The sequence below is a fragment of the Populus nigra genome, chromosome 8 (assembly GCF_951802175.1).
Source record: "Populus nigra chromosome 8, ddPopNigr1.1, whole genome shotgun sequence".
NCBI classification, from domain to species: Eukaryota; Viridiplantae; Streptophyta; class Magnoliopsida; order Malpighiales; family Salicaceae; genus Populus; species Populus nigra.
Genome location: NC_084859.1, coordinates 4155635 through 4179595, shown reverse-complemented (window position 1 = coordinate 4179595; position 23961 = coordinate 4155635). Strand labels below are relative to the sequence as shown.

Below are 23961 nucleotides of genomic sequence, written 5' to 3'. Positions count from 1 at the left end.
TAGCACATACATGATTTATCTTGAAAATTGTTTAAGCTTTACAATATTATCATCTAACTCACAACACAGCGCAAAAAAATGACTAGTTGGCTTCTAAATAGGCTTTCTCAATACAATGAGGCTCAATCAATTGAAAGCTAATGTTTATCTGGAATTTAATGATCGAGTGCTGAATTTTTACTCTAAAATATATGAGTTTATTTATTCCTGCATATAAATTAAAATAAATAAATAAAAACTATATAAAATAGAAATATTAAGATAAATTAGCATAAAATTAAAAGTAAGAGTATGTAAAAATCATATAAAATCAAGCACATCAATAGTTTTTCTTTTATTCTTTAAACTTGGGTGTGTTTGGTATTGAGGTTGTTGTTATGGTTGTGGTTTTAAAAAAGTTGTTTTTATAAAAAGTACTTTTAGTTGAGATTGGTTTGAAAAAATATATGTTTGGTTAAAACTGTGGTTGAAATTAAGGTTGAACAAAAAGTAGTTTAATGTGTTTGGTTAAAAAAATGTTTTTCAAATTGAGGTTATAAAATAATTAATATATATATATATATATAGAGTAATGATTTTTAATTTAAATATTGTAGATTTAACTACTGTTATTACATCATGAAATAAATAATATTGATATCAAATATTTTTTTATTATTCCATTAAACTATATGCAATGTCATCACATACTAAATCTATCCAACAAGGACTATATTTTCCATGATTTCTTAAGCGCGCAACAACAAAAACTGACTTTTTTTTAACTGGGTCGGACCCGGGAAGAACATAATTGGAATTGTGATCAAATTCCACAAATGCTACGTCATCATGTGATATCTTTCTAATTTATGTAGTGTTATTAAATAATATTAAATACTAGTTTTTCGAGTAAAACATAATTTTTTTTAAAAAAGTTACAATTTCATTACGTACAAAAGTCATTCGACAAGAACTACAGTTTCCATGATTTTTTGAGCGTGCAATAAAATTAGGTAAAATATTATCAAGAATAAAATTGAGATTACAGTACGAGTAAATTTAATTCACCTTAAACTAATTTTAAAAAAAAAACAAAAAAAATATTGTTCATGTTCACGTGAACAACACGAGTGAAATCAATTAACTACACTGGTTTTTCGGGAGGGAAAAAACTAAATTTTTCGCACTGGTTTTTCAAAAAAAAAAATTGTTCACTTTAGTGAACAGTGCAACAGTGGAGTCATGCTTCATTATTAATTAAAAATACCCATGAGAAGCAGCAAAATCATTATTAATGCTGCTTCTCTAAATCTTGTGGCACGACAGCGAAAGTTGGTGGGTCCTACCAAGCAAAATCACTTTTATTTGCTTTACCAAACACTGATATGTGTGGCTGTGAGTGAACCTCACCCGCAGCCACATTACCAAACAGCCTCTTAGATATTTGCAATCTTTCTTCTTAAACTCATGTTCTTTTCTACAAGTTGGTGCTTCTTAGAAATAATATCCCTTTTCGAGGGTTCACAATCTATCATTCTACTTCTCATTTGATAAAGGTAGTTATTGCTTCATCATATGTTAATTTCTAAATAAAAACTAATTAGAAACATATGTAGAGTGTAAAAGGTCTAACCGCGAGGCTTTGGAATTTTATTGATTCTCGTATTATCAGATTTTTCCTATTCATCAACATGATACAATTTGAGTTGAAAAGAATGAGGATAGTTTATTAAAATACGATTGAAACACTTTTAAAGATAAGCCATACAATTCTAAGATGTAGAATAATAGGATAACTTCATCACTCTAGGAACCCGCCTAAGAGACAAGAAATTTTTTTAAAAAAAAAAACTTTAAAAAGTACTATAATTGATGAACTTAACTTCTTAAAGTACAATATGAAAGAAAACATAAATAAGCTTAGAACATCCCTCTAAGAATATGAAAAGCCACAATAAAAACACATTAATTAAGTCTTAACCAACCTTAAGTTTAGGATAAACCTTCAAACATAGAAAACCCAAATAGAATAAAAAAAAATGAATAGAGACACTTATAAAACTCAAGTAGACTTAAATATAACTTTAATAAGATTTAGCCAATTTGGCCACAAGATGCAATCAGATCTATATCCACCTCTTGGACTGAAAACTCTTCCATTGTTGGTTAAATACCCAAAGGTTTTTAAGCTAGATTTAAACTTGATCCATCACTATCATTCTCTTCTAATTGAAAAAGACTCACCCTTAAGTCTAGTGGCTCATCATCAATATAAGAAGATAAATCAGACACATTAAAAGTTGTTAAAACTCCATAGTCACTCGACAACTTAATCTTGTAAGCACTATAACCATTTTTTTGTAAGACTTTTAAAAGGCCATTAGCAAGTGTTTAAAGTTTAGGAAACTTTCTGGTTAGAAACCGTTGTCTTCTCAAATGGATCTAAACTTCATAACATGGTTTGAACATGACATACTCTTTATGCTTATCAACCTGCTTCTTGTATTTTTTTAGTTTTCATTTTAATCTAATTTCTTGACTCATTCATGAAATTATTTAAGTTGTTTGACATATTTTAAAGCATCTATAGTCAAATTGTTTTTAATTAAATAAAGAGATAAGTTTATAGGATTGATTGGATTCCTATAAACAACTTCAAATGGATTATGGCTTAATGTTTGACAAAGAGACCGATTGTATACCAACTTAACATAAGGAAGTAATGAATCCCACTTTTGGATATTTTTCTAAACAAAGAACCAAAAGTACAGTTCACCACTTTAGTTTGCCCATCTATGTAAGGATGATGAGAAGTACTGAATTTTAGCTTGGTTCCTAATTTTCCCAAAAAATTCTTTCAAAAATAACTCAAAAACTTGATATCATGATAAAAAATAATGGTTTTGGAATTTCACAGAGTCAAATAATTTCCTAAAAAAACAAGCCAACAACATAAGTAGCATCGAATGTTTTATTGGTAGGGATGAAATGTGCAATTTTTTAAAATGTATCCACCATTACAAAAATAAAAGCCCTTATTTTCTAAGTTTGAGGGAGTCCAAGAATAAAATACATGCTCACATCTTTCTATGGTACAATTAGAATTACCAAAAGAGCATATAATTTAGTATTGCTACCATACTTCTTTGCTTTGTGGCAAGTTCTATACATGTTCACAATTCGATTAACATCACAAATTATTTTGGGCCAATAAAAGTGCTCTTATTGTGTTTTCTCCATTCTAAAATGTTCAATAAGGTCACCACTAGGTGCTTTAAAAATTATAACTTCCTATACAAAACTTTGTGGTATACAAAGTGTTTTCCTTTTTTATAGAAAGTTATTTTGCAAGAAGTGTTGATTCTTTACTCCACTTGAACAAGCTTTCCAAATAGAGCTATAATCTAGATCATCTTCATAAAATTCTTTAATCATTTCAAAGCTTGCATTGCATTTATAAGAGCATATCTTTGACTTAAAGCATTTATCACTTGGTTTAATTTTTCAAATTTATGTTTCAATATAATTGAAAGGGTTGGAGAAACTTTACCCATCTTGTATGTCAAGTGTTGAGCTTTTTTTGGCTACTTAAATAATTGAGTGCTTCATGATCTGAATAAAACATGAATTTGTTAGATAGCAAGTAATGAGTCCAATGGTAAAGTGCTCGAATGATGGCATAAAACTTTTTGTCAAAGGTGGACTATTTCTTTTTTGTAGCATTTGCTTTTTACTAAAATAAGCTATTAGTCTCCTTTCTTTACTTAGAACAGCCCTACTTCCCACTCCAGAAGCATCATAATTCACTTCAAAGATTATTTCAAAATTTTAAAGAAATAGGATGAGAGCTTTGATCATCGTAGTTCTGATAAGATCAAAACTAGCTTGAGCAACATCATTCCACCTAAAAACTCCTCCTTTTAAACACTCAATTATAGGAGCAATTAATGTCCCAAAGTTTTTGATAAACTATTTATAGAATGAAACCAAACCATGAAAGCTTCAGATATCAAAAATCATTTTTAGAGTTGGCTAACTCAAGATTGCCTCCACCTTGCATGAGTTAACTTTGATTCATGTGTTAAAAATAATATAGCCAAGGAAAACAATGTTATTAGAAAAGAAAATGGCATTCCTTGAGGTTTACAAAGAAGTGATGCTCCTTAAAGTGTCAAAAACCTTCTTCAAATGCTCCTTATGCTTTTTATTAAACCTATTGTACATAAAAAATATAATTGAAATTTACCACTACAAACTTCTCTAAACAGGCTAAAATACATGTGTCATCAATCTTATAAATATACTAGGATCATTTGATAAACCAAATGGAATGACTAGTCATTCATATAAACCTTTGCTGGTTTTAAAAGCAGTCTTTTATTTATCATCTACCCTCATTCATATATTCATATACAAGGATACCCACTCTTTATATCCATATTGGAGAAGACTTTGGCTTTATACAACTAATCAAACAGATAATCAAGTCTTTATATAAGAAATCGATATTTGATTGTGATTTTGTTGATTGCTTTATTGTTCATACGCATGCGCTATGTTCCATCTTTCTTTGGCACAAATAAGGCTGGTATAGCACAAGGACTCATGCTCTCTCTAATTAGTCCCCTAACCATCAACTTTTCCACTTGCTTTTGTAATTTGGCTTGGTGAGTTGGATTCAATCTTGATTGCACAAGGTTGAACTCAAAAGAATCTCTTCAGAAATAACATCTTTAAATTCTTTCAGCAATGGTTGAACAAGCTAATTATAATAATTCAAAATAGTTTCATTTTCTTCTATAAGATTATACTTTCAAATTGAGAAGTGGTTAGGAACGAATTACCTTTCCCTTTAGCTATTTGTATGCACCATTGATTTGCATAGGGCCGATTTGATTTAGAAGAAACCTATCTATACAACTTTTCATATTTCCTCGCCTTAACATGTTCCTTGCCTTCTTAGTTATATTTCCTTACTTTTAAAGAATTACTTATATTCAAATTCAAATGCTAAATGCTGATGTGGTTTGACTAGTGGGGATCAATTGGTAGTGTCTCTCTTATAATCTAAGATTAAGTGATATTTAATTATATTTATATAATAATTTTTTCTTTTTTTGTTATTTTATTTTTTTCTTGTAATTTCATCTTTTTATTGATTGTTTTCTTCTTTTCTTTTCAATTTTAATAAATCTTTAACAAATTTTTATGATCTTTTTTGATATAATATGATTTAATTTTTACTTAGTTAACGAGTATCATTTTAATATTTTTTTTAATGTTAGGAAACATTCTTTCTTTGTAGCAATACTTACATTTTTTTCATTTTAATTTTATTCAATCACTTTTCTATGCATGATTTTTTATTATCATTTTATTCAATAAAACATTCTTTCCAAGAAATAATGTTATTAAATACAATCAAGTCTATAGCTCGTGTTTCGAGATTAAATGTCTATTTCCAAATGTATCTCATAATTTTTTAATTTAGTCTTTGATTAAATATCACTTATTTTTTACTTGGTTTTCATATAAAATTATAATATTTTTTTTCGAATATGTCTAGCATTGCATAATATTTTTTTTCTTTGATTTTATTCAATCGCTTTTATATGTGTGTTTGTTTCTATTATCGTTTGATTAAATAAAAAAATTATTTCAAGAAACAAAATTATTAAAAATAATTGTGTACATGATCTATGTTGAGAGATTAAATATCTTGTTTTATATTTATCTCTCTATTTTTTGTAATTTAGTTTTTAATTATCATTAACAATTTTTTTTACATTGTTTGATTGGATAAATAATCTATTCTAGGAAAAACAATTATTAAATATAATTTCATACATGACCCGTGTTGAAAGATTAAATACTTTAATCTATATTTATTTCTTAATTTTTTCAGTTTAGTTTTTATTATTAACATTTTTTTTAATATTTATTAACATAAATAATTTTTAATTATTTAATTAGATTCATATATACTTTTTATTTTTTAATTAAGAATTTTTTATAGATAAAAACATGTTAAAAAAGCGTATACATTTATATTTTTTATTGAAAAATAAAATTATTCGAGATCAAATAACTAGTTTAGTATACAAATTTGGAAGTAATGAAGGTAAGCAGAAAAGGATGCATTAAAAAAATTAATTGATAAAGGATCACAAATTGAAAAACAATTAATCAATAAAGGATCACATTAAGTCGTTGATTGATCATCGCTCGCTCGCTCTCTCTATCGGCTTGCAGGGAAGAAAAGAAAGAAACCGGAATTTTCCAGAAAACCCTAAAATGGCAGGGAGAAATCGCATCCCTCGTGAACTTTATAACGACAGGCGGGGATTCATCGTTGAACGACCATTCATTCGTGGCCATCCGATGCCACAGCCTGCTTTCTTGGAGGAGGAGCTTGAGATGCAACATGCTGAAATCCGACGCCTCTTGGGTGATAACCGTAGGCTGATCGAAGATCGTATGGGTCTGCAGCAAGAGCTTGGCGCTGCAAAGGAAGAGCTTCATCGAATGAATATTGTGATTGCTGAAATTCGTGCAGAACAAGATGTGCTTATCAAGAAGGGATTGAAGCTTGAGGCTGATCTTCGTGTGACTGAGCCTTTGAAGAATGAGACTGTACAACTCCGTGCGGAGATTCAGAAGCTGAGTAGTTCGAAGCAGGAACTGGTTGGGCAAGTCCAAACCCTGAAACAAGATGTTGCGAGACTGCAAGCTGATAATCACCAGATTCCTCTTTTACGGGGTGAGATTGAGGGCTTGCACCAGGAGCTAATGCATACTAGGTTGGTTGGATTGCCTTGGTTGTTTGTGGTTGGATTGCCTATTTCTTTCTTCAATTGTGCTTTTTTTTTGTAGAGCTGCAATTGAATATGAAAAGAAGGCCAACATTGAGTTGGTGGAGCAGAGACAGTCAATGGAGAAGAATTTGGTTTCCATGGCACGTGAAGTTGAAAAGCTACGTGTAGAGCTTTCTAGTTCTGATAATCGACCGCCCTGGAGTGCTGCTGCTGGTATAACTGTCTTGTATGTTTGTCATTGTTTAGTTTAGCTGTTAACTGATGTGTTGAATTCTTATACTTGTTCTGTGTTTCTTTCAACTTTCCTCTCCTCATTTTGTCAATATTGGAGCTTAATGTGCCAGCTTAACAAAAGTCGAGATTAGTTTCTATTTCTGATTGTGATGGAGAGAGTATCTACCCTCTCCTGCCAGTGCATCTATCATATAATTGACTTCCTGTCCACATGGGAGTTGAGATTGACTATATCAAGCCTTCTTGCTGTTCAGCACATCCTTATCCTGTCTTTCTCACAGATTTTTGCTCATTCTTCATCAGCTTAGCTGAAATCTTTAGTACATTTTCCTTGTTTGGCTGGTGTCAGTACTATAGCTTTGCTTCTAATCTCCTCAACTTGATCTTTTTTGGTGGAAGGTGGATCATATGGGATGAAGTTCGGTATTCCAGAAGGGGCTTTTCCTCCTCCATATGGGGATGGGTATGCAGTTCATCTGGTAGGTGCGCTCGTATAATTAGGAATTAGGTTTGTGTTTTTAGTGATTACCAAGTTGAATGCTCTTTTTTTTTTTTTGAAAAAAAAAAAACTTACTTTGTTGCTCAGGGTGCTGCTGACAAGGGTCCTTTCTATGGCCCTGGTCCTGCTTCATGGGAGAAGCCCCGCATGCCTCGTCGTTGAGATGGTTCTGTTCAAATCCAAGAAGTGCAAAGTTGTTACTCTGGCTGCCTGTTCCTGCCAATATCTCAATAGTCGAGGAGTGTCTTTCATCTATATGTGTATGATGAACCAGTAGTCTTTTATTAATCAACTTTTCTAGCTATTCTAAAATGCTTTTTCATAGGAATTTGTTACTGCTTTATTTAATTAGTAGAAACCTTGGTTTTCCATTACATAATATAATGGTAATTTTCAATGTTGTGACTGCCCTTTTTAGCTTTAAGTTTCGATGTAAATCATCTCTTCTGACTGAGCTGGGTGAAGGCTAGAAACAATTTTGTTTGATATTAGTTGCTAGGGAATCAATGAAGTAATGCCTGGAGGCATATAGGTAGTGGGATTACATAAGCGCAGCCAATTCTTGTGGTTGAACAAAATGTAGATTTTGAAGCTTACAGTTTTGCAATTGCAATGTGCTCAAGGTGCTACAGGTTAGCGGGTTTGCTGTTTATTATACATGACAAGACAATTTATTCCTTAGGTCCAAGGTATTTAGGGTGTGGCTTGCTGTAGAAGGATATGTTCTGAATGCATGTCATTCTGTGCAGTATGATTAGGACAAGAGACTTGGTATATCATAGGATATTCTGTACATAATTAAGTAATTTTCTGTTGGTATATGATTGGAGATCGTGCTGTTCCTTTCTGGCACATAAGGAGATAGAAAGTCCTTGCAATGTATCTGCATCAATAGTGCAATCATTCCATTGCCGTAGTTTCTCTTATGAGATACGGAGCTTAATCATGCAGTATAGGAGTTGCAGAATAGAATACTATTTGAAAACGAATGCTTGTTTAATAGCACCATGGTTACAACTGAGTTGTTCTGCTCTAGACATTCCTTCAGGCAAGAAGCTTGGGATGTCATGAATTTGAGATGGAATTGTTCAGGTTCTCATGATTGATAGAAATTTTTCTTGAGTTATCTCTTACATGGTTTTATATGCTTCTATTCATGTTTAGTTTACAATAGAAGCTTACTGTTTGGTTCCCACAACTCCATATGAAGAAGTGTTTAGCAGTATGGATTACTGCTATAGAGTGGCTTTTGAAGATTGACTTTTGTTAATGTTGTAGGGTTGTAGCTTAGAGTATGTGTGTAGGGATTTTCTTTGATGTGCAAATGCTCCTTCTGTTTTTATACTCTATTTACTAGGCCCTGTCATTTTTTTTTGGTGTGGAGGATACACTGTAGGGTCTTAGTTTTCATTTTGGTGGTTCATGATTGGAGCTATTTTGGACAAAGGAAAAGTACTGATCTCATATTAGAGGGTTTAGATTGTCAAGTTGACACTTGACAGGTATGATGTGGTTAGCCATTCTAAAGCTTCCCATTTTGATTGGATTTGATTAGTGACCGGAGGTGGCTGTGTGGAGATAGAATTGGTGCAGCTTGTGGAAAGGTATAGTATATTTTTTGGATTCTTGGATGGACTTATTGGAATGTATGCATCCCATTTTTCAGCACTTCAAAACTGTGTGTGGAAATTGAATGGTGACATCCCAAGACTTGAATCTTGGATGGAAGTGATTGCTAATTTCCTCCCTGATCAAAATTTACCTGGCTTTAATCCTATCTATGGCTATGCGACATTGTTACAACCCTTATTTTGGCTTTAATCCTATCTATGGCTATGCGACATTGTTACAACCCTTATTTCAGCACACGCTCTCTAATTCTTCATCTAATTTGTTCTGCAACACCATTTAGTCAAATATATAATGGTTGCCTCCATGGATACCAAGTCACTTCTTCATGCATCAAGATAAAGCATGGAATTCCTGAAGGAAATGGGCATGTAGTATTACAACTTACAAGAGGCTGGCTACTATACGCGTCATAGGCAGGTATTCTGCTTCTGTTATGAGTTTCATGGATCTAAATTCTAAAGTCTTTCTTTAAAGCTAATTTTGGTGACTTCTATTCTTCCTACTTGCTGTCATTATTTATTTGTTGATACTTAATGATTAGTTTAGATCTATGTAAGAGTATGCCGTTCAAATGGGCTGTAGGCGTCCAAGTTCTCATATCTTGTTGCAGTTCATCTGTACAAGTTGAACCCTTTTCTCTTCAGTTACATCCTTGCCGAGTAATTTTTTGGCGCATAGATATGAATTTTGCAGTTGAACCAGTATAGATATGTTAAGTTGGTGTTCAAAATGCTACAATGTGGATGACTGTCCCACTAATGTCAGAGAAATTCCAGAAGAAAAAGATAGCCTCTAAGATTTTACTTGAGGATGGCATGAGGTGATAGCCTCTAAGATTTTACTTGAGGATGGCATGAGGTGATATTTGGCTGGCTAAATTATTGTATTGTTGAATATATTGGAGGTTGTGATAGTTGCCTCTTGATGTTTACTTATTGAGACATTAATGAGGATTGGGTATGGGTATATGTGTTTGTAAAATCAGGATAGGTTTTTGGGCTATACTAGATAGTATGCTGAAGTAGTAGAGGTGGACTAAAGAGATCTTGGGTTGATGTTGATGTCCTTTAAATCATGTCTATTTCTATAGAGCCATGAGATAATTCTAGCAATTGAACAAGTATATAGGAACCAGCTTCTGTTGGTTTGTGTAGATGAAATGGCTGTATAGATAATAATCACAACCATTCTTTTGGTATGGCACAACATATTTTGGTGGCCTTACTTTAATATGAGTGTAACAAACTGCATGTTTTATCACCCATGCCGACTCCTATCAACTTAGATGAATATCTTCTGAACTTGTAACCTATTACCTTGTTACAGGTTTTGCTTTTTGATTCAAAGAAGATGCTAATCATAGTCAGCTTCGTGTATAAATTGGACTATTAGCGCCTGCAATTTTAGTTTATTAGCCTCTTAACTATCTTGGTGGTCTTACTTTAGGGCTTTTTATGTCTGGAACGGTGAGCTAAGGCAAACGTGTCTTTGGTTCAAAGGACATCTCAGGTTTTTTCTGTCGGGTTTAAGCTCCAAAGGAGTCATCTGAACGAGAGTAGGTTCAGGGAATTAGCTTTTCTGTTCAAAGAAGATGCTAGGCATAGTCAGCTTCTTGTATAAATTGGACTATTATTGCTTACAGTTTATAGTTTATTAGCCTTTTGTTATCTTAGAGCTTTTTATGTGATATAGGTTCTGTGAGAAGTTTACCTGAAGTAGGGTTCTGGCATAACATGAAATTTATCAGTCTTGTGAAATGATGATTGCATTATTGTCAGGAGAGGCATTTCTGCACCTAGTTGTTGAGAATTATGTCAACAATTCAAAGAAACATCAGATTCATAGCCTTGACAGTTGCTAGTTTCTTTTTTCCCTGTATGTACGGTCATTTTAGGTAAATGTAACTATTGAACATTATGAGGCACGGTGGGCGAAGGCGAAGAGTTGTTGATTCAAAGGATACCTCAAGCTTTTCTTTGTCTGGTGAAAGCACCGAAGGAGTCAACTAAATGGGAGTAGGTTCAGTGAAACAGCCTTTGACATAAATTAAAGCTGCTAGTATGATTGTGGACTCAGAGATGGGTGTGAAATGTAGTTCCTAGGCTGCACAATGTATCTTTTCATCTGTTGTCTTGTTGATAATTTATCATCGAAGCTTTTCTAAGATTAATTTTCTTGTGTACAATGTTCTTTTGTATGTTGCTCTTGTATCACATGACATTGCCAAATTCGGGATACCTTTTAATTTATATACTATCTTAATGTTCTGCAGATGAAAGACCGATTCTTAGTGTGACGAAGGTTAAGAAAGTTTTTGAATCTCTTTGGTACTAGTCACTTCCCTCCCATCCCATCAGGAAGTTTGAAAATGCAACGCCAATCAGGGAGGTACCATGGAGACTAAAGCATCATGGTGGAGAAGAAGTCAGGTATATGTCTTCTGTGGTTGTTCTCTTTTGAGTTTTGAACGGGATAAAATTATGCCTTGCTTCTAGAATGATTTAAAAATAGAAAGAGCAGTCATCTGTTTTTTCATGCAACAAAACGGACGGGTAAAATCAAAATAATGTTGTATTTTAATGTGTTTATTCCAATAATATTTTCAAAGTCACCTATATTGTAACGATGAAACCAACAAATAACTTCAATGTCAAACTAGCTTGCTACTCAAAACAGATGCCCTTCCATGCAGTTTTATATTCAATGAGCCAAAAATGGTGACTTTAGAATTTATTTTTTTGGATGGGCAGGAGTTCCCAGTTTAATGGTTTTTGAAACCATCAACTGTTAATTTTATCTAAAAAAAAACTACATGAAAAGAGAGAAGGTTTAAGCTACAATCTGCTAAAGCGTGCACTAATCCCTCCCATTATGATTGTGCAGACAATTTTTGAGCATTGGAATGATGTAACTTGCTCATTGACATTTAGAAATTAGAATGATCTAAATTACAGTTTCTAGTTTGTACTCAACTTTTGATCAATTTAGTTATAGCTTTGCTTTCCCATTGTTTTATACGTCGTAGCAGTAACTACTCACAAGCATGGGGCTGGTTTGAAGTTATGGCTTTCGCAGATACATTCACATATTTTTGTATTTATGGATTTTGGCGTGCTTCATCTTGCACCTAATTCTGATCAGTTAGGTTCTGGCAGTATAGCTTTTTCAAGGTTCAACTTATTTATGTATTGCAATGAGAATTTCGTTTATTTTAACCGATGAGGAACTGGTGGGCAGTAACTCTAGTGGAATGGTGAGATCATCACGGGAAATACATGACCAGGCCCTTTTTGAAATATAATCTTTTTCCTCTTTTCCTACGTTATGTTATCTTGTTATACAATATATGAAGTGAATCTCATGTTGCCTAGTATCCATTCTCAGGTGAAGGAGAGGAGAAGGGAGAAGGGTATCCTCGAGGGGGATTGCCGTGCTCTAACACGTTATACTATCATTGAATCTAGTCAAATACTTCATTTTCTTTCTTCTTCTCAAGTGTTGGGGAAAAGAAAGAAATTAACTCTTAACAGCTCCAGGTTGGACAGAGGCAGCCAGCAGGAATCAAAAGCAACTTCTCCAGAACCTGGCACATAATTTGCTGGAGAATAATTCCTTAATCCTGCCTTCTTGAGCAACAATTCTAGATGCTGATATTGTCCACGAAATCAAGACTTGGTATCTGTTTGGTCAATTTTTATAGCAGAGCTGCTGTGCACTATTTCGAGAACGGTTTACATGTTGAGTTCGCACAAGGCCTCATGTTCCACCATCTCAGAAGTGTGAACAATACGTGAAGGATGTGTGGTGGGTTACAAAAATTGCCTTGCTTCTATTCTAGATGTCAACGGCCAAGTGCTAGCCTTTTAGCATCCCCAACTATAACATGATGTATCACTTGCTGGCTTGCTTGACAGACCTGGCATGCTAGTTCATCTCTTCATCTATGCTCATTGTTAATTTTCCCCATCTTTAATAGGGATACCCCCCCTATTCATCATCATTCACCGGCATGCCATTGTTTTAGTGTTTCGGTGGTGTTTGATACAATTTTTGTTTTTGTTTTTAGGTATTTTTCAAAAGTATTTTTAACTTCAAAAAGTATTAAATTGATTTTTTTAATTTTTTTGTATGATTTTAATGTGATAATATTAAAAAAACTGAAAATAATAATTTTAATGCATTATCATATGAAAAACTATTTTAAAAAGTACAGTTTGAAGTCATGATGGGTTAATAATGTACAATTATTCTTCCAAGTTTATGAATTTAATAATAATACATGGTAAATGTTAAACCCAACAAGAATATTGTACAAGTTAACAATGAGTTACGGGAAGGCATGCCATGGGTTTGACCTACTTGCGATTCCAGTCATGCCATTACCATCCAATTAAAACTCAAGTCACTCTTGTTAAGGCAACATGAACATAAACAGGTTCCAAGCAAAATCCAAAATCTGCTGCCAGCTGAAAGCATTTTTGAATAGTCATCATGGATTTAAAGCCTTGCCAGACGTGTTTCAGCATCCGACCTCGTCAAAAATTGGCAGCAACGACACTCAGTCCTCAACTTCTGTATTGAAAATAAAACTGGGAAACATTGTGGTGATGTCCCTGCAAAATGAGTTCACACAAACACCGTATGAGTGATGGCCTTTCAAAGTACAGATTCAGAAGTGCAGAAGCTCATTTCACTTCCAAAGGAAGTTTCCGGGGAAGGCTACATGAACATTTATTTTTTATTTATTTTATTTTTAATTAATGTGGGTGTCCGGGCCAGCTTGCGCGTATCTCGACTAATTCTCCGGGCCCTAAAGTTAACGACCATGTAAACTTCTAGTGGTTCTGAAAAGACTCGAACTCGTGACTATTAAAGAGCAAACTCAAGTCCTAACCAGTTGAATTAACTCTCCAAATTCTAGATGAATATTTTTACTATACCATCCTCCGTGTCAACCTCTTTCAAGACCCATATGTTCCACATCTTTCCTCTTCTTTAGAAGCATTAAATCCAATCCTTGTGAGATCCCTTCGCAAAATCAAGGAAGTAAATTTGAAAAGAGAAATCAAGAAACATCCTTTCAAACATGAAAATTTTACTTCATTCCACAGGTCCTCTGTCCTGACTAGAATCAATGCTGGGTTTAAGCACAACAATCATTACCAAACAGATGAAAATCAATGCCGACGGATGCTAAGCAAAATAGATAGCTAGCAAAAACTGAACTTGGTAACAGAGGGAAATCTTTGTCTTAACAAGAATGAGAAGGGGACGAGGAGGCAGGTTACCTTAAATAAGGAAGTGTCATATTTTTCAAGAGGTTTGGGTGCTGAGTAGCAAATGCCTTCCATTCTACTTTGTTAATTTTACCATCCTTGTCAGCATCAGCATCTGCAAATGTCTGGGATATATATGGAAGCCAACACTGTGAATGTCAAAAGCTTTGAAAGGAAAGAGGAAAGAAGGGGAACTGAAAGAAGCACAGAAGGAACAAATTTTAGCTCAGAAACCAGCGTTCTTTACTTTGTCAATGATAACTTCAAGACTTTCCTCTGAGATCTGCAACCCAGACTCCAACAAAATGGCATTTAACATCTGCCGGACCTGAAAACTACCTGTTAGTGGCTGATCAACACGTGAAAGAGTAGTATTATATGCACATGTTTGTGATTTTGATGTTGCAATTTGGCTAGTCATAATAGAAACAAAGGGATACTCACTTCTTCCCGCTCGATAAATCCAGTCTGTCTCAAATCATACAACCTAAATGCGACTGCATGAAACCAAAGGAAGAAAGAAACCAATGGTTTTTAACAAGAAAATCTAAGCTCTATTCACATAAAGTAAACAGCTAAAGAAGGCTGCATTATTCGCAAAAACACTTACAGTCAATTTTAGCCTCCATGGGAGCGCGAGGATGAAAAACACTGAGTGCTCGGGCAAATTCTTCAAATTCAATTACCCCATTTTTCTTCTCATCGAAAAGAGCAAATAGCTAGAAGAAACGGTGAGCTATGAGCTAATGAGTTACAGATCCAAAGGAAAGATGATCGAAAGTCATGCGCTGGGTGGATAAAAAAGAAAGAAAGAAGAAGCTACAGCTGCAGCCTAAGAGCTAGGGTATTCCTAATGCAAACTAGTTTAGGATGTAAAAGAAAGAAACTGACGATGCTTGATACCATGTTCAGTATCATATGGGAATAGAGCTCTATCAAGGAGTTCTTTGATGCACATATGCATCCACCCCATGATCCAAAGCCACATAAGTTACTGAAATGCATTCTTGTGGCTAGCAACATGACTAGATTGGTGATCTTACTTCCCAACAATCATATGAAATGGACGAATAGTGCGTAAAATTTGAAAAAAAGAGTTAAAAGGCTGGCACACTGAATCTACCCTGTCCAAGATGAGGTTGTCACTAGCTGGAGTTTTCAGCAGGGCCAATTTGAGGTCTTCCTTCAAATCACAAAGGAAACAAGGATAAGTTCAGTATATTAATTGACTTCTACAGTGATTATAATTGCCTAGAACACCTGTTCTTTTCTTTTTTTTCCTATCTCTATTATTATCTGCGAAGGAAATTGTACTTCTCTAAACTAGCATTTCAAATTAGCTCAAAGCTCTTCAAATCTATCTCAATTAAGTACAGTACTAAGACATTAAATTCAACAAAGAAATCCCATAAGAATTAAGAAAAATCAGAACAAAAACGCATGCATCTACAGGAAATAAAAGAGGAAGAGATTTGATTTACTTTGTGTATAAGGCCATCATCAATAACAGAACTGCTCAACTTCTTGAACAACTCAAGCAATGCCTCAACTTCATTGACTGTAACTGCAATATCACCAGCACCAACAAACACACAACGTCAAAAACTAATACCCATAACCATAAGTTCCTGACAGAGTGGAAAAGAGCAAAACATACAGAGAGAGTTGCTAGCTATCCTACGGAGGTCATCAATGGTGTATTGGAGCTTCTTGGGAGGAAGGTGGTGATCAAAGCAAGCAGTAAAACTCAATACCACAGCTTGTATAATACCGATTAAAGGTATAAACACTGCACAGATTCTTTCACTTATTTGCAAAGAGCTTGAGCTTCTGTCCATTCACAGCTATACACACACACACACACACACACACACACACACACACACACACGCAAAAAGAGCACTCCACTTGATAAGAAATTGGATAAGTCTATATCATTAATGTGATTATATGAACGTTTATCTCCTGGCTTCTTTTCTTCTCTTTTCTTTTCTTCCCTTCCCTTGGTATCTCAGTGACCAAACAGAGTGAAAGGGAGTGTAGAATTCTTTGTTTTTTTTTTTCTGGGAAAGAAAACAGTGCAATAGATAATGGGATACAGGCACAGATGCTAATCATATTTGGCAATCTTAAACTCCAACAGTGTTCTCCAACTATAAACCTCGTAAGATTATGTAATAGCTAATTGTATCATGACAATGTCAGAACCATGACATCAATGCTGTCTTAGTAATTTTTTCTTTTTTTAATTCTTACAAAATATATATATGTAAGTATTTTTTTTAATTTTTTTTATTACCTGGTGATCGAGACATGTGTGGAAAAGATTAAGGAGGGTGACATGGGCAAGGCAAAGGGTCACTGTCTGTGGGCAAATGCCAGTGAAGAGAATTATTGAAACGATGACAAGGCATTGCTATAACTCAATTATTGACATCGGCTCATTCCAATCATAGCGATTGACATGCCTTCCTGGGTCCATACCACTCTAATAATTTATCATTGTTCAACTTTGTCCATCAATTTGTTTTTGGATTTGATGCTAACGTCTTTTGCATTATTAAGTTTCATGTTTCACAAAGCAATTGAACATTACAAATTGGATGAAAATATCTTTTAATCAGGTGAACACAATCAAATTTTTTTGAATTGGATTTAGTATTATGATATAAGATATTTTTTAATTTAAAATTCATCAAAATAATTTTTTTAAATTTTTATATTAGTATATTAAAATCATTTAAAAATACTTAAGAACATATAATTTAATATATTTTTTGAAACAAAAAGAAATTTTTTAAAAGCACTTTATTATAATGCAAAAACAAATATTCAATTTAGAGATAATGTTTTAAATGTTGGAAGAATTCAATTCATAGCCACTCATCCAATGAAGATGATGATGAGCTTTTTAGAGGGGTATAGCTCAACTGATCAGGTCTTGAATTTGCTCTCTAAAGGTTATCAGTTCGAGTTTCATAAATTTTAGAACCACTAGAGGTTTATATTATTGTTAATTTTAGGATCTATGAGATTATATAATTGAGGTACATGCAAACTGGTCTGAATATTTATATTAATCTAAAAAAAAAAAAAAGATGATGAGCTACTTGTATTCAAATTTCCTTTTCTGTGTTTTTTCATTTCTAATTATTGAATGTAAAAGCTACAAATTATTCAACATATATTTACATCAAATATTTCTTGCACAATAGTATATATGTTTTCCAAACTATGATCTCTTAAGGATTCGTCAAGTAGTGAAAATAGGAGGTAGCATGTTTGATCTTCTCCCCTTGACAGGACTTTTAGTATCAGGAAAGTTACCACCTCCATCAACAAGATCTTCAACAGCACCATCCTTAGTTACTATCAAAGGATAGTTTACCAGGTGCACACCTTCCATGTCCACAACTTCTTCACCAGCGTAAACGTTCCACATTTGCTCCCCTACTAGACGCATCCTTTGTGCACATGCCAAGCTTTCAGGCTCTAGGAAAATTTCTTCATCAAGTCCTGTGTGTTCATACCACAGCGACATACGGTATGCTAGGATGTCACGAGGATTACTCGTGTTTTCACCATTTTTGGGTTGGTAGCATCCTATTGCAATTTCAGTGTCACGTCTGCCGTCCATTGATCTTTGATTCACATTTGCAGATCCTATCAACATGTAAGCGTCGTCCACTGAAAAATCAAACACCAACAAAGAAACGAAACATAGTTGATTAGTGCATGATCACAGATTGTCCCCCGTTAAGTAGTTAAATTCACTAATTTTATGTATAAAGAGAGTCAAAGATGTATAGCCAGTAGCTCTACTCATACCTATCATGAGCTTGGAATGGACATATACCATGAACCTCCTATGCTTTTGTGCATTCCAATATTGTGTTGAGGGATGCGGTGAATATGGAGGAACAAGCTCTCCCTTGTTCTCCTCTTCCCTATTTGCAAGGCAAAAGAAGTTCAGGTAATCTCTTGGGTGTCCTGGCTCACCACTTTCTTGTAATGCTTCTCCTACTAGCTTGTACATCATTGCCATTGTTTGTCTAGTCCAATGCAATATGTCCTGAACTGGTTCACTGTCAGGCACCCCTTCAGGCCACATTGGCATCAATATATACACTGCAAATCTCTCTTTTGCTCTGATCTTGTTCACTACCTTGAGTGCAATCTCAATAGGTATTAGATTTGTGCATCCACAGTGCCTATCCTCATCCCACAATTGACACCCTCCTATGAAATATTGGTTTTCAATGTATATAAACCTCTCTGCACGCCTAATCGCCTCTACATAAGCTTCATGTATACTTCGCTCCACCCTCAAGTTTCTAGCCAAATGGATTGCCGAAACATGGTCGATTGACCGAAAAACTTGCACTTTCCAATTTCTGTCATTGGAAACGCTTGAAGGAAAAGGCTGGTGCATAAGATTTGGTATGGAGCTGATAGGGACTAATACAGAACCGTCACATTGCTTATTCCACCTTTGCTCAAAGTTGGTTAGTACATCCAAAGCAGCCTGACCTACAATACAAGCATGAGCATCATGCCATGGCTCTCTAGGCCCTCCTTTGCGAAGACTAGCACCAGCAATATTTGTCTGGTAGAAATCAAAACAATGTGATTCTGTGTTGAGTGTGTGAAACAAGGAATGTCTCTCTGTGTCATAGCGGCCATCACAAAGGTCTAATCCACCTACAAAACTCATTATTTCTCTCTCACTTATCGAATCACGTGCTCTGGCATCCACAGTTATAGTCTTCTGATGGTGAGCAAAGAGAGTAGGGAACTTATGGTGCAATCTTGGGCATAATTTGCATATTACTTTAGTATGTTTGAAGTAAGCAAAGGCATCCTCATCGTGAACTCCCATTACACCTTTGTTCTTAATGAATGGCAAGGATGTTTCATCGTCCCAAAGCATAACTCTCACTGCCACACCTTCCTCTCCTTTTCGCTTCAACAACTCACCAAGCATTACTCCTCTAGCATGAGGCATGTCAGTTTCAGGATCCCTAACCTGTCCAAGTTGCAGTATATTGATCAGTTAGTTTCTCAAGACAAGAAGAAAGATAAAGGTAAGACTATATGCAAACTAATGGGGGTATATATTGTGATAGAGCTTCACTTACTAACACCATCTTAGGATTGAAAGACCAGCCAGCAATATATATCAAATGCTTTGCTCCTTCAACGGCTTTGTAAACATCCTCCCATAATTTTCTAGGAGATCCACAAAGATCAAATGGAGGCTTAAAACTCGAGCAATGGTGAGCATCTTGATAGAGTGTAACATGACAGTTGGATCTTTGAGGAAATGTAGCGTTTCTTAGTCCCTGGAATTCACCGTTGTTGAGTATTTTTGCCCAAGTCGTCTCAAGTTCTGCTGGTTTAAACCACAACATGAACCTGAGTTTGAGTTGAGGATTCGGCTTTCCGTTTTCCATGACCAGTGGAAAGAAGCCATTAATTAGGCTTGCCTCGGTGACAATCTTATGCGCTTGGATGTGGAATTTTCCCAAGATGGAGCACTTTGTTTTCATGGTGATGGTGATGGTTGAATCCAGAGAATGAGCACAGAGAATATGAAAAGTTTGATTCCAAACTCGATCACATTCGTGGCTCGTCTTTGCTACCTTCTTGTTGCCTATCTTGATAGTCACGTAAGTGGGGCTTCCATTCATAAATATACACTACAGAACAGAATTTTTGGACAATATGTGAGATCTTCTGCATGCTGTTAAGACCACACGCACACTATATATATATACATATCCAAGACTCGATGAGTTCAAAAATCTTGATACATGAAAGAATTAAAGAAGGGTTTATCCCTTTGCATATTTGGGTCAATCTTACTCGCCAAAAAGAACAATATTACAGGTAGCTACTCGAATGGCGGACTACTTACATTGAAGGGAAATGGTGGTGTATAAGGTGTTGCATCAAAGATGGTAGCTTCTAGTGTTCCATGGAGGAATTTTTGTTTTCCTTCCATTGCTAGCTAGTCTTACCTTCAAACAATAATAAACTCTCGAGAAACAAAAGGAGAGCTAGGAATAAAAACGTAAATTCAGTTCTGCTTTGGCACATGTGAGAGTTCTAAGTCGTACCATGATATATATATATATATATAACTTAGATGAGTGAATTCGGACAATTCAAGAAGCAAATGAAAACTTGGAATGCAATGAATTGAATATATTTAATAGATTGGTAAAACTTGTAAGATTTTCCGTGCACTTTGCTAGTCGTAAAGTCAAATTAACCCTCAACTCCATGGACAAGAGATTTTACTTCACGTTTAAGTCTCTTAGCCTCAAATCATACTTTTCGTCTAAGAACAATATCATATCATACATGCATGCATGCATATCCATCATTAAAATTGTTTTGATTGGTCCTTGTGTTAAAAATAACTCACAAAAAATTATATTTTTTATTTTTTTATTACAGAAAATTAAAAACGGAACTATTAAAAATTAATAATTTCTTTATTGCAAGTCTCTTTTATTTCTTTTTGAACTAATGAGATTATCGATTTATCATAGCTTTCTAACTTTCAATATCATGCTTGTAACCATAATATTTATTGCTATAGTGAAAATATAAGAAGGTTTTCAAAAAAATTAGCCCTTCCAACTGTATTGATAGTATAATTAACATTATTTACATTCATAAATATCCATGAAAAATAAGTATTGTTCTTCAATAATATAACAAATTTGTTGTTGATATGTATATAAAATAGCTTTTTTAAAAAAAAAATTATGATTGAGTGCATGACACAAATAAATTGATGGATATGTATATGATATGATATGACATGATATGATATGATGATATTATAAAGTTTTCATATATTCTTCTTAGAAATTTTGTTGGTATCTTAATCTCTTGTAAAACATATAATTCAATATTGAAAAAAAAACTAAAGAAAAAGAAATTAACGATTGTGCAAGAAATTGAAGAATATGCAAGCTTAATTATTATTGAAAAACTAGTCAATTCAAATTCATATTTTTTTTTAGCTTAACTATAAGAAAAGTGCATATAAATACTAAAATCATAAGATCAAAAAAATTTAAGCATTCTTGAATATAATTGCATAAAGAAAATTTTTAAAAGTAGATTATTAAAACACTTATTGAAGCACTTAAAAGCTAATTTTTAAAAAAAATAATATTGTCAATGATTAATTACTTATTTTTAAAATCTTATTACTTGTTTTTTGGTGCTAACAAAATTATTATAATCAGGCTCATAATATTTTAATATCACCATCATAAATAGCTACACTATTAAATAAGGCTCATGAATTATAATAAATATAACTCAAAATTTCTATGTAATATAACGGAATCTAAGTTCTAGAGTAGAAAAAAAAAACACAAAACAGTATTATGAAAAAATAGGGTGAATAAGAGTCCAAAAATATGTGCAAAACACTCTTCTTTCAACCCCTATTTATATTGAATTTTGAAACAAATATTGATGTAAAATTAGTTTTGAATTAATTCCCATAATTTATCAACCTTAATTATCTAGGGCTAAGCCGAGTGAGCATGATTTAAGCCCAAAGCCCGCTTAATCCATGGCTTATCCTTGTTAAAAGCTTTGGTACTCTAAAGGAATGAATAACTGTTATTAAATGATTAAACTAATTATTCTTTTTAAGCATAGATATTGCTTTTTTTTAAAAAGGTGGACAAAACCATTCAAATGAATCAATAAAAGGATAAATGATCATATAAAAAATTAAAGAAACTTGAAAATAAACTATCAATAAAAAAGATAAATGATTATATAAAAAAATTAAAGAGACTCGAAAATAATCTACTTCTAAAAATTAATGATAGTAATGATGATGATAAACTTAATTATAGAGTTTTTTTGAAAAGAAAACGAATAAGACTAGAAGACATTAAAAATAAAAAGAATCATTAATTTATTTTTTATTGAACATGGAAATACTTTAAGAAATTTTATTACAAAATTACTTAATTAATTAATTGTACTTAATTGAAATTATTATATGAATTGAAGTGTAAGATAATCAATGATTTTTTATATATATAGTAATCAAGAGAGACTATTAATAAGATTTAGTCAATGCCATTAAGAAAATGACAAACTAATTAAAAGAAAAACTTACAGTGTAAAAAGCAAAGAAACAATAAAAAAATATTAATCTTGAGCATTAGATCACTCATCACACAATCTAAACATTTATCTAGATTAATAAATGTATAAGTAAAATTTTGAAACCTAACTCGAAGTTATTGAGCTAATCGATGAAAAATTAAATCATATGAAAAATTAAATCATAAACTTTATCCCAATTAGGATCAACAACATCAAAAACTAATTTATTATGGGTAATTCAAATAGACCACAAAATACCACAACAAAGCATATAAATGGCTTTGTATTGAAATTTTCCATGTAACAAATGATCTCATTCCTGCTAAAGAAGTTGAACAATCTTCGACATATACCAATCATGCCCAATCCATTGCATAAAACAATTCCAGAACCTCCAAGTCATAGAGCAATGAATAAAAAGGTGATCAATGGTCTTGGTTTCCATACCATTAAAAAGAATAACAAGCATCATCATAATTAATAATTCTTTTATAGGCAAGAAATCCCTTGGTACTTAGACTACCTTGCAATAACAACCATAGAAATATCTCAATTTTAGGAGGAAATTTCCCTTGCTAGAGCAAAGTACCAAAATTCTCAGATCCTTGATGTCGAATAACATCAATAAAGTATAGGCCGATTTGAATGTAAAAATCTCGTTCCTTTCTAACTTCCATACTCTTCTATCAATTGAATCAAAAATAGATAATTAAATTCATTTCTACTTCAACAAGAAGAGACTCCAATTACTGACATTCTTTATCCCTCATAAGCCAATTCCAAGCCAAAATGACTAAATTAGTATCAAAATTATACACCTTTTGGATTGTAGCATTTTGTTGACTAGATAGCCTAAATAAATGAGGAAACAACATTCTTAATGGAGCAGAACTAAACCACTTATCCAACCAAATCTGAATAGTCATGTCATTACTATCAGTTGAGAATAATTAGGAGGCTTAACCTATTGGTTAGTCAACCCTTTTTATATATCGATCAATTAATGTCCTTTGAATGAAGGAACATTTACTAATCATCCCTAGCTCGCAAACATTCCAAGCCAAAAGATTCATGAAACAAACTTAAAATCTAACTAAATAGATACAAGAAGCTTACTACTGATTTGCAGATCTAGTCCTCTAATTCCTTGTCAATGCTCTTACTAATATCAACCTTGTGCTTCTCCAGATAAGGTATATCTCCAAGGCCTAGACATGTTCCATCTCTCAGCATACCCTGAATCTCTGCATCTTTATCAAAGCCATTAGAATCAACTGAATGAATTTGTTGCCAAAACCGTAAATTTCCTTGTTGTGTACCTGTGTCTATAGAAGTTGAACATTTTGTATCAACATGCATATGTTACACTTCTGTT

The 23961-nt window shown here is 33.4% G+C and overlaps 3 protein-coding genes across 9 annotated transcripts; 1 reads left to right on the top strand and 2 right to left on the bottom strand.

Moving 5' to 3' along the window:
• Positions 1 to 6087: 6087 nt before the first annotated feature.
• Positions 6088 to 13278, top strand: LOC133701033 (protein FLX-like 3). Of its 5 annotated transcripts, XR_009843500.1 has the most exons (6): positions 6088 to 6779; positions 6853 to 7020; positions 7428 to 7511; positions 7615 to 7787; positions 11432 to 11588; positions 12544 to 13278. XR_009843500.1 is itself a non-coding variant. In XM_062124795.1 (4 exons), the coding sequence occupies exons 1-4, from the start codon at positions 6274 to 6276 to the stop codon at positions 7623 to 7625; spliced, it is 765 nt and encodes a 254-aa protein (XP_061980779.1). In that variant the 5' UTR covers positions 6091 to 6273; the 3' UTR covers positions 7626 to 7839. The 5 variants fall into 5 exon arrangements, 3 of the variants coding, with proteins under 3 accessions (XP_061980779.1, XP_061980780.1, XP_061980778.1); XR_009843501.1 differs by lacking the exon at positions 12544 to 13278 and having other exon boundaries at positions 6093 to 6779; positions 6853 to 7007; positions 7428 to 7507; positions 11432 to 11570; XM_062124795.1 differs by lacking the exons at positions 11432 to 11588; positions 12544 to 13278 and having other exon boundaries at positions 6091 to 6779; positions 7428 to 7507; positions 7615 to 7839.
• Positions 13279 to 13385: 107 nt separating this feature from the next.
• Positions 13386 to 16655, bottom strand: LOC133701034 (calcineurin B-like protein 10). 3 transcript variants are annotated; one of them, XM_062124798.1, is made up of 8 exons: positions 16093 to 16655; positions 15917 to 15999; positions 15559 to 15618; positions 15046 to 15154; positions 14880 to 14932; positions 14683 to 14754; positions 14448 to 14560; positions 13386 to 13772 (listed from the first exon to the last, which is right to left on the bottom strand). In XM_062124798.1, exons 1-8 carry the CDS (start codon positions 16271 to 16273, stop codon positions 13718 to 13720), a joined length of 726 nt encoding a protein of 241 aa, XP_061980782.1. In that variant the 5' UTR covers positions 16274 to 16655; the 3' UTR covers positions 13386 to 13717. The 3 variants fall into 3 exon arrangements, with proteins under 3 accessions (XP_061980782.1, XP_061980781.1, XP_061980783.1); XM_062124797.1 differs by having other exon boundaries at positions 14683 to 14763; positions 16093 to 16652; XM_062124799.1 differs by lacking the exon at positions 15559 to 15618 and having other exon boundaries at positions 14683 to 14763; positions 16093 to 16653.
• An 890-nt stretch (positions 16656 to 17545) lies between these two features.
• On the bottom strand, positions 17546 to 20535 carry LOC133701032 (phospholipase D alpha 4). The gene is made up of 4 exons (XM_062124792.1): positions 20353 to 20535; positions 19574 to 20134; positions 18264 to 19461; positions 17546 to 18122 (listed from the first exon to the last, which is right to left on the bottom strand). Exons 1-4 carry the CDS (start codon positions 20437 to 20439, stop codon positions 17689 to 17691), a joined length of 2280 nt encoding a protein of 759 aa, XP_061980776.1. The 5' UTR covers positions 20440 to 20535; the 3' UTR covers positions 17546 to 17688.
• Positions 20536 to 23961: the final 3426 nt, after the last annotated feature.

Bases quoted from the DNA above. Each gene is read 5' to 3' on its own strand.
- LOC133701033 (XM_062124794.1), top strand. From the start codon at position 6,274: ATGGCAGGGAGAAATCGCATCCCTCGTGAACTTTATAACGACAGGCGG. The intron at 7,008-7,427 runs GTATAACTGTCT...TTTTGGTGGAAG, and splicing joins GCCCTGGAGTGCTGCTGCTG to GTGGATCATATGGGATGAAG. The intron at 7,508-7,614 runs GTAGGTGCGCTC...TTTGTTGCTCAG, and splicing joins ATGGGTATGCAGTTCATCTG to GGTGCTGCTGACAAGGGTCC.
- LOC133701034 (XM_062124797.1), bottom strand. From the start codon at position 16,273: ATGGACAGAAGCTCAAGCTCTTTGCAAATAAGTGAAAGAATCTGTGCA. The intron at 15,155-15,558 runs GTAGATTCAGTG...CGTTTCTTCTAG, and splicing joins ACAACCTCATCTTGGACAGG to CTATTTGCTCTTTTCGATGA. The intron at 13,773-14,447 runs GTAACCTGCCTC...CTCATTTTGCAG, and splicing joins ATGACACTTCCTTATTTAAG to GGACATCACCACAATGTTTC.
- LOC133701032 (XM_062124792.1), bottom strand. From the start codon at position 20,439: ATGGAAGGAAAACAAAAATTCCTCCATGGAACACTAGAAGCTACCATC. The intron at 20,135-20,352 runs GTAAGTAGTCCG...TCTGTTCTGTAG, and splicing joins CACCACCATTTCCCTTCAAT to TGTATATTTATGAATGGAAG. The intron at 19,462-19,573 runs GTAAGTGAAGCT...CAACTTGGACAG, and splicing joins TCAATCCTAAGATGGTGTTA to GTTAGGGATCCTGAAACTGA.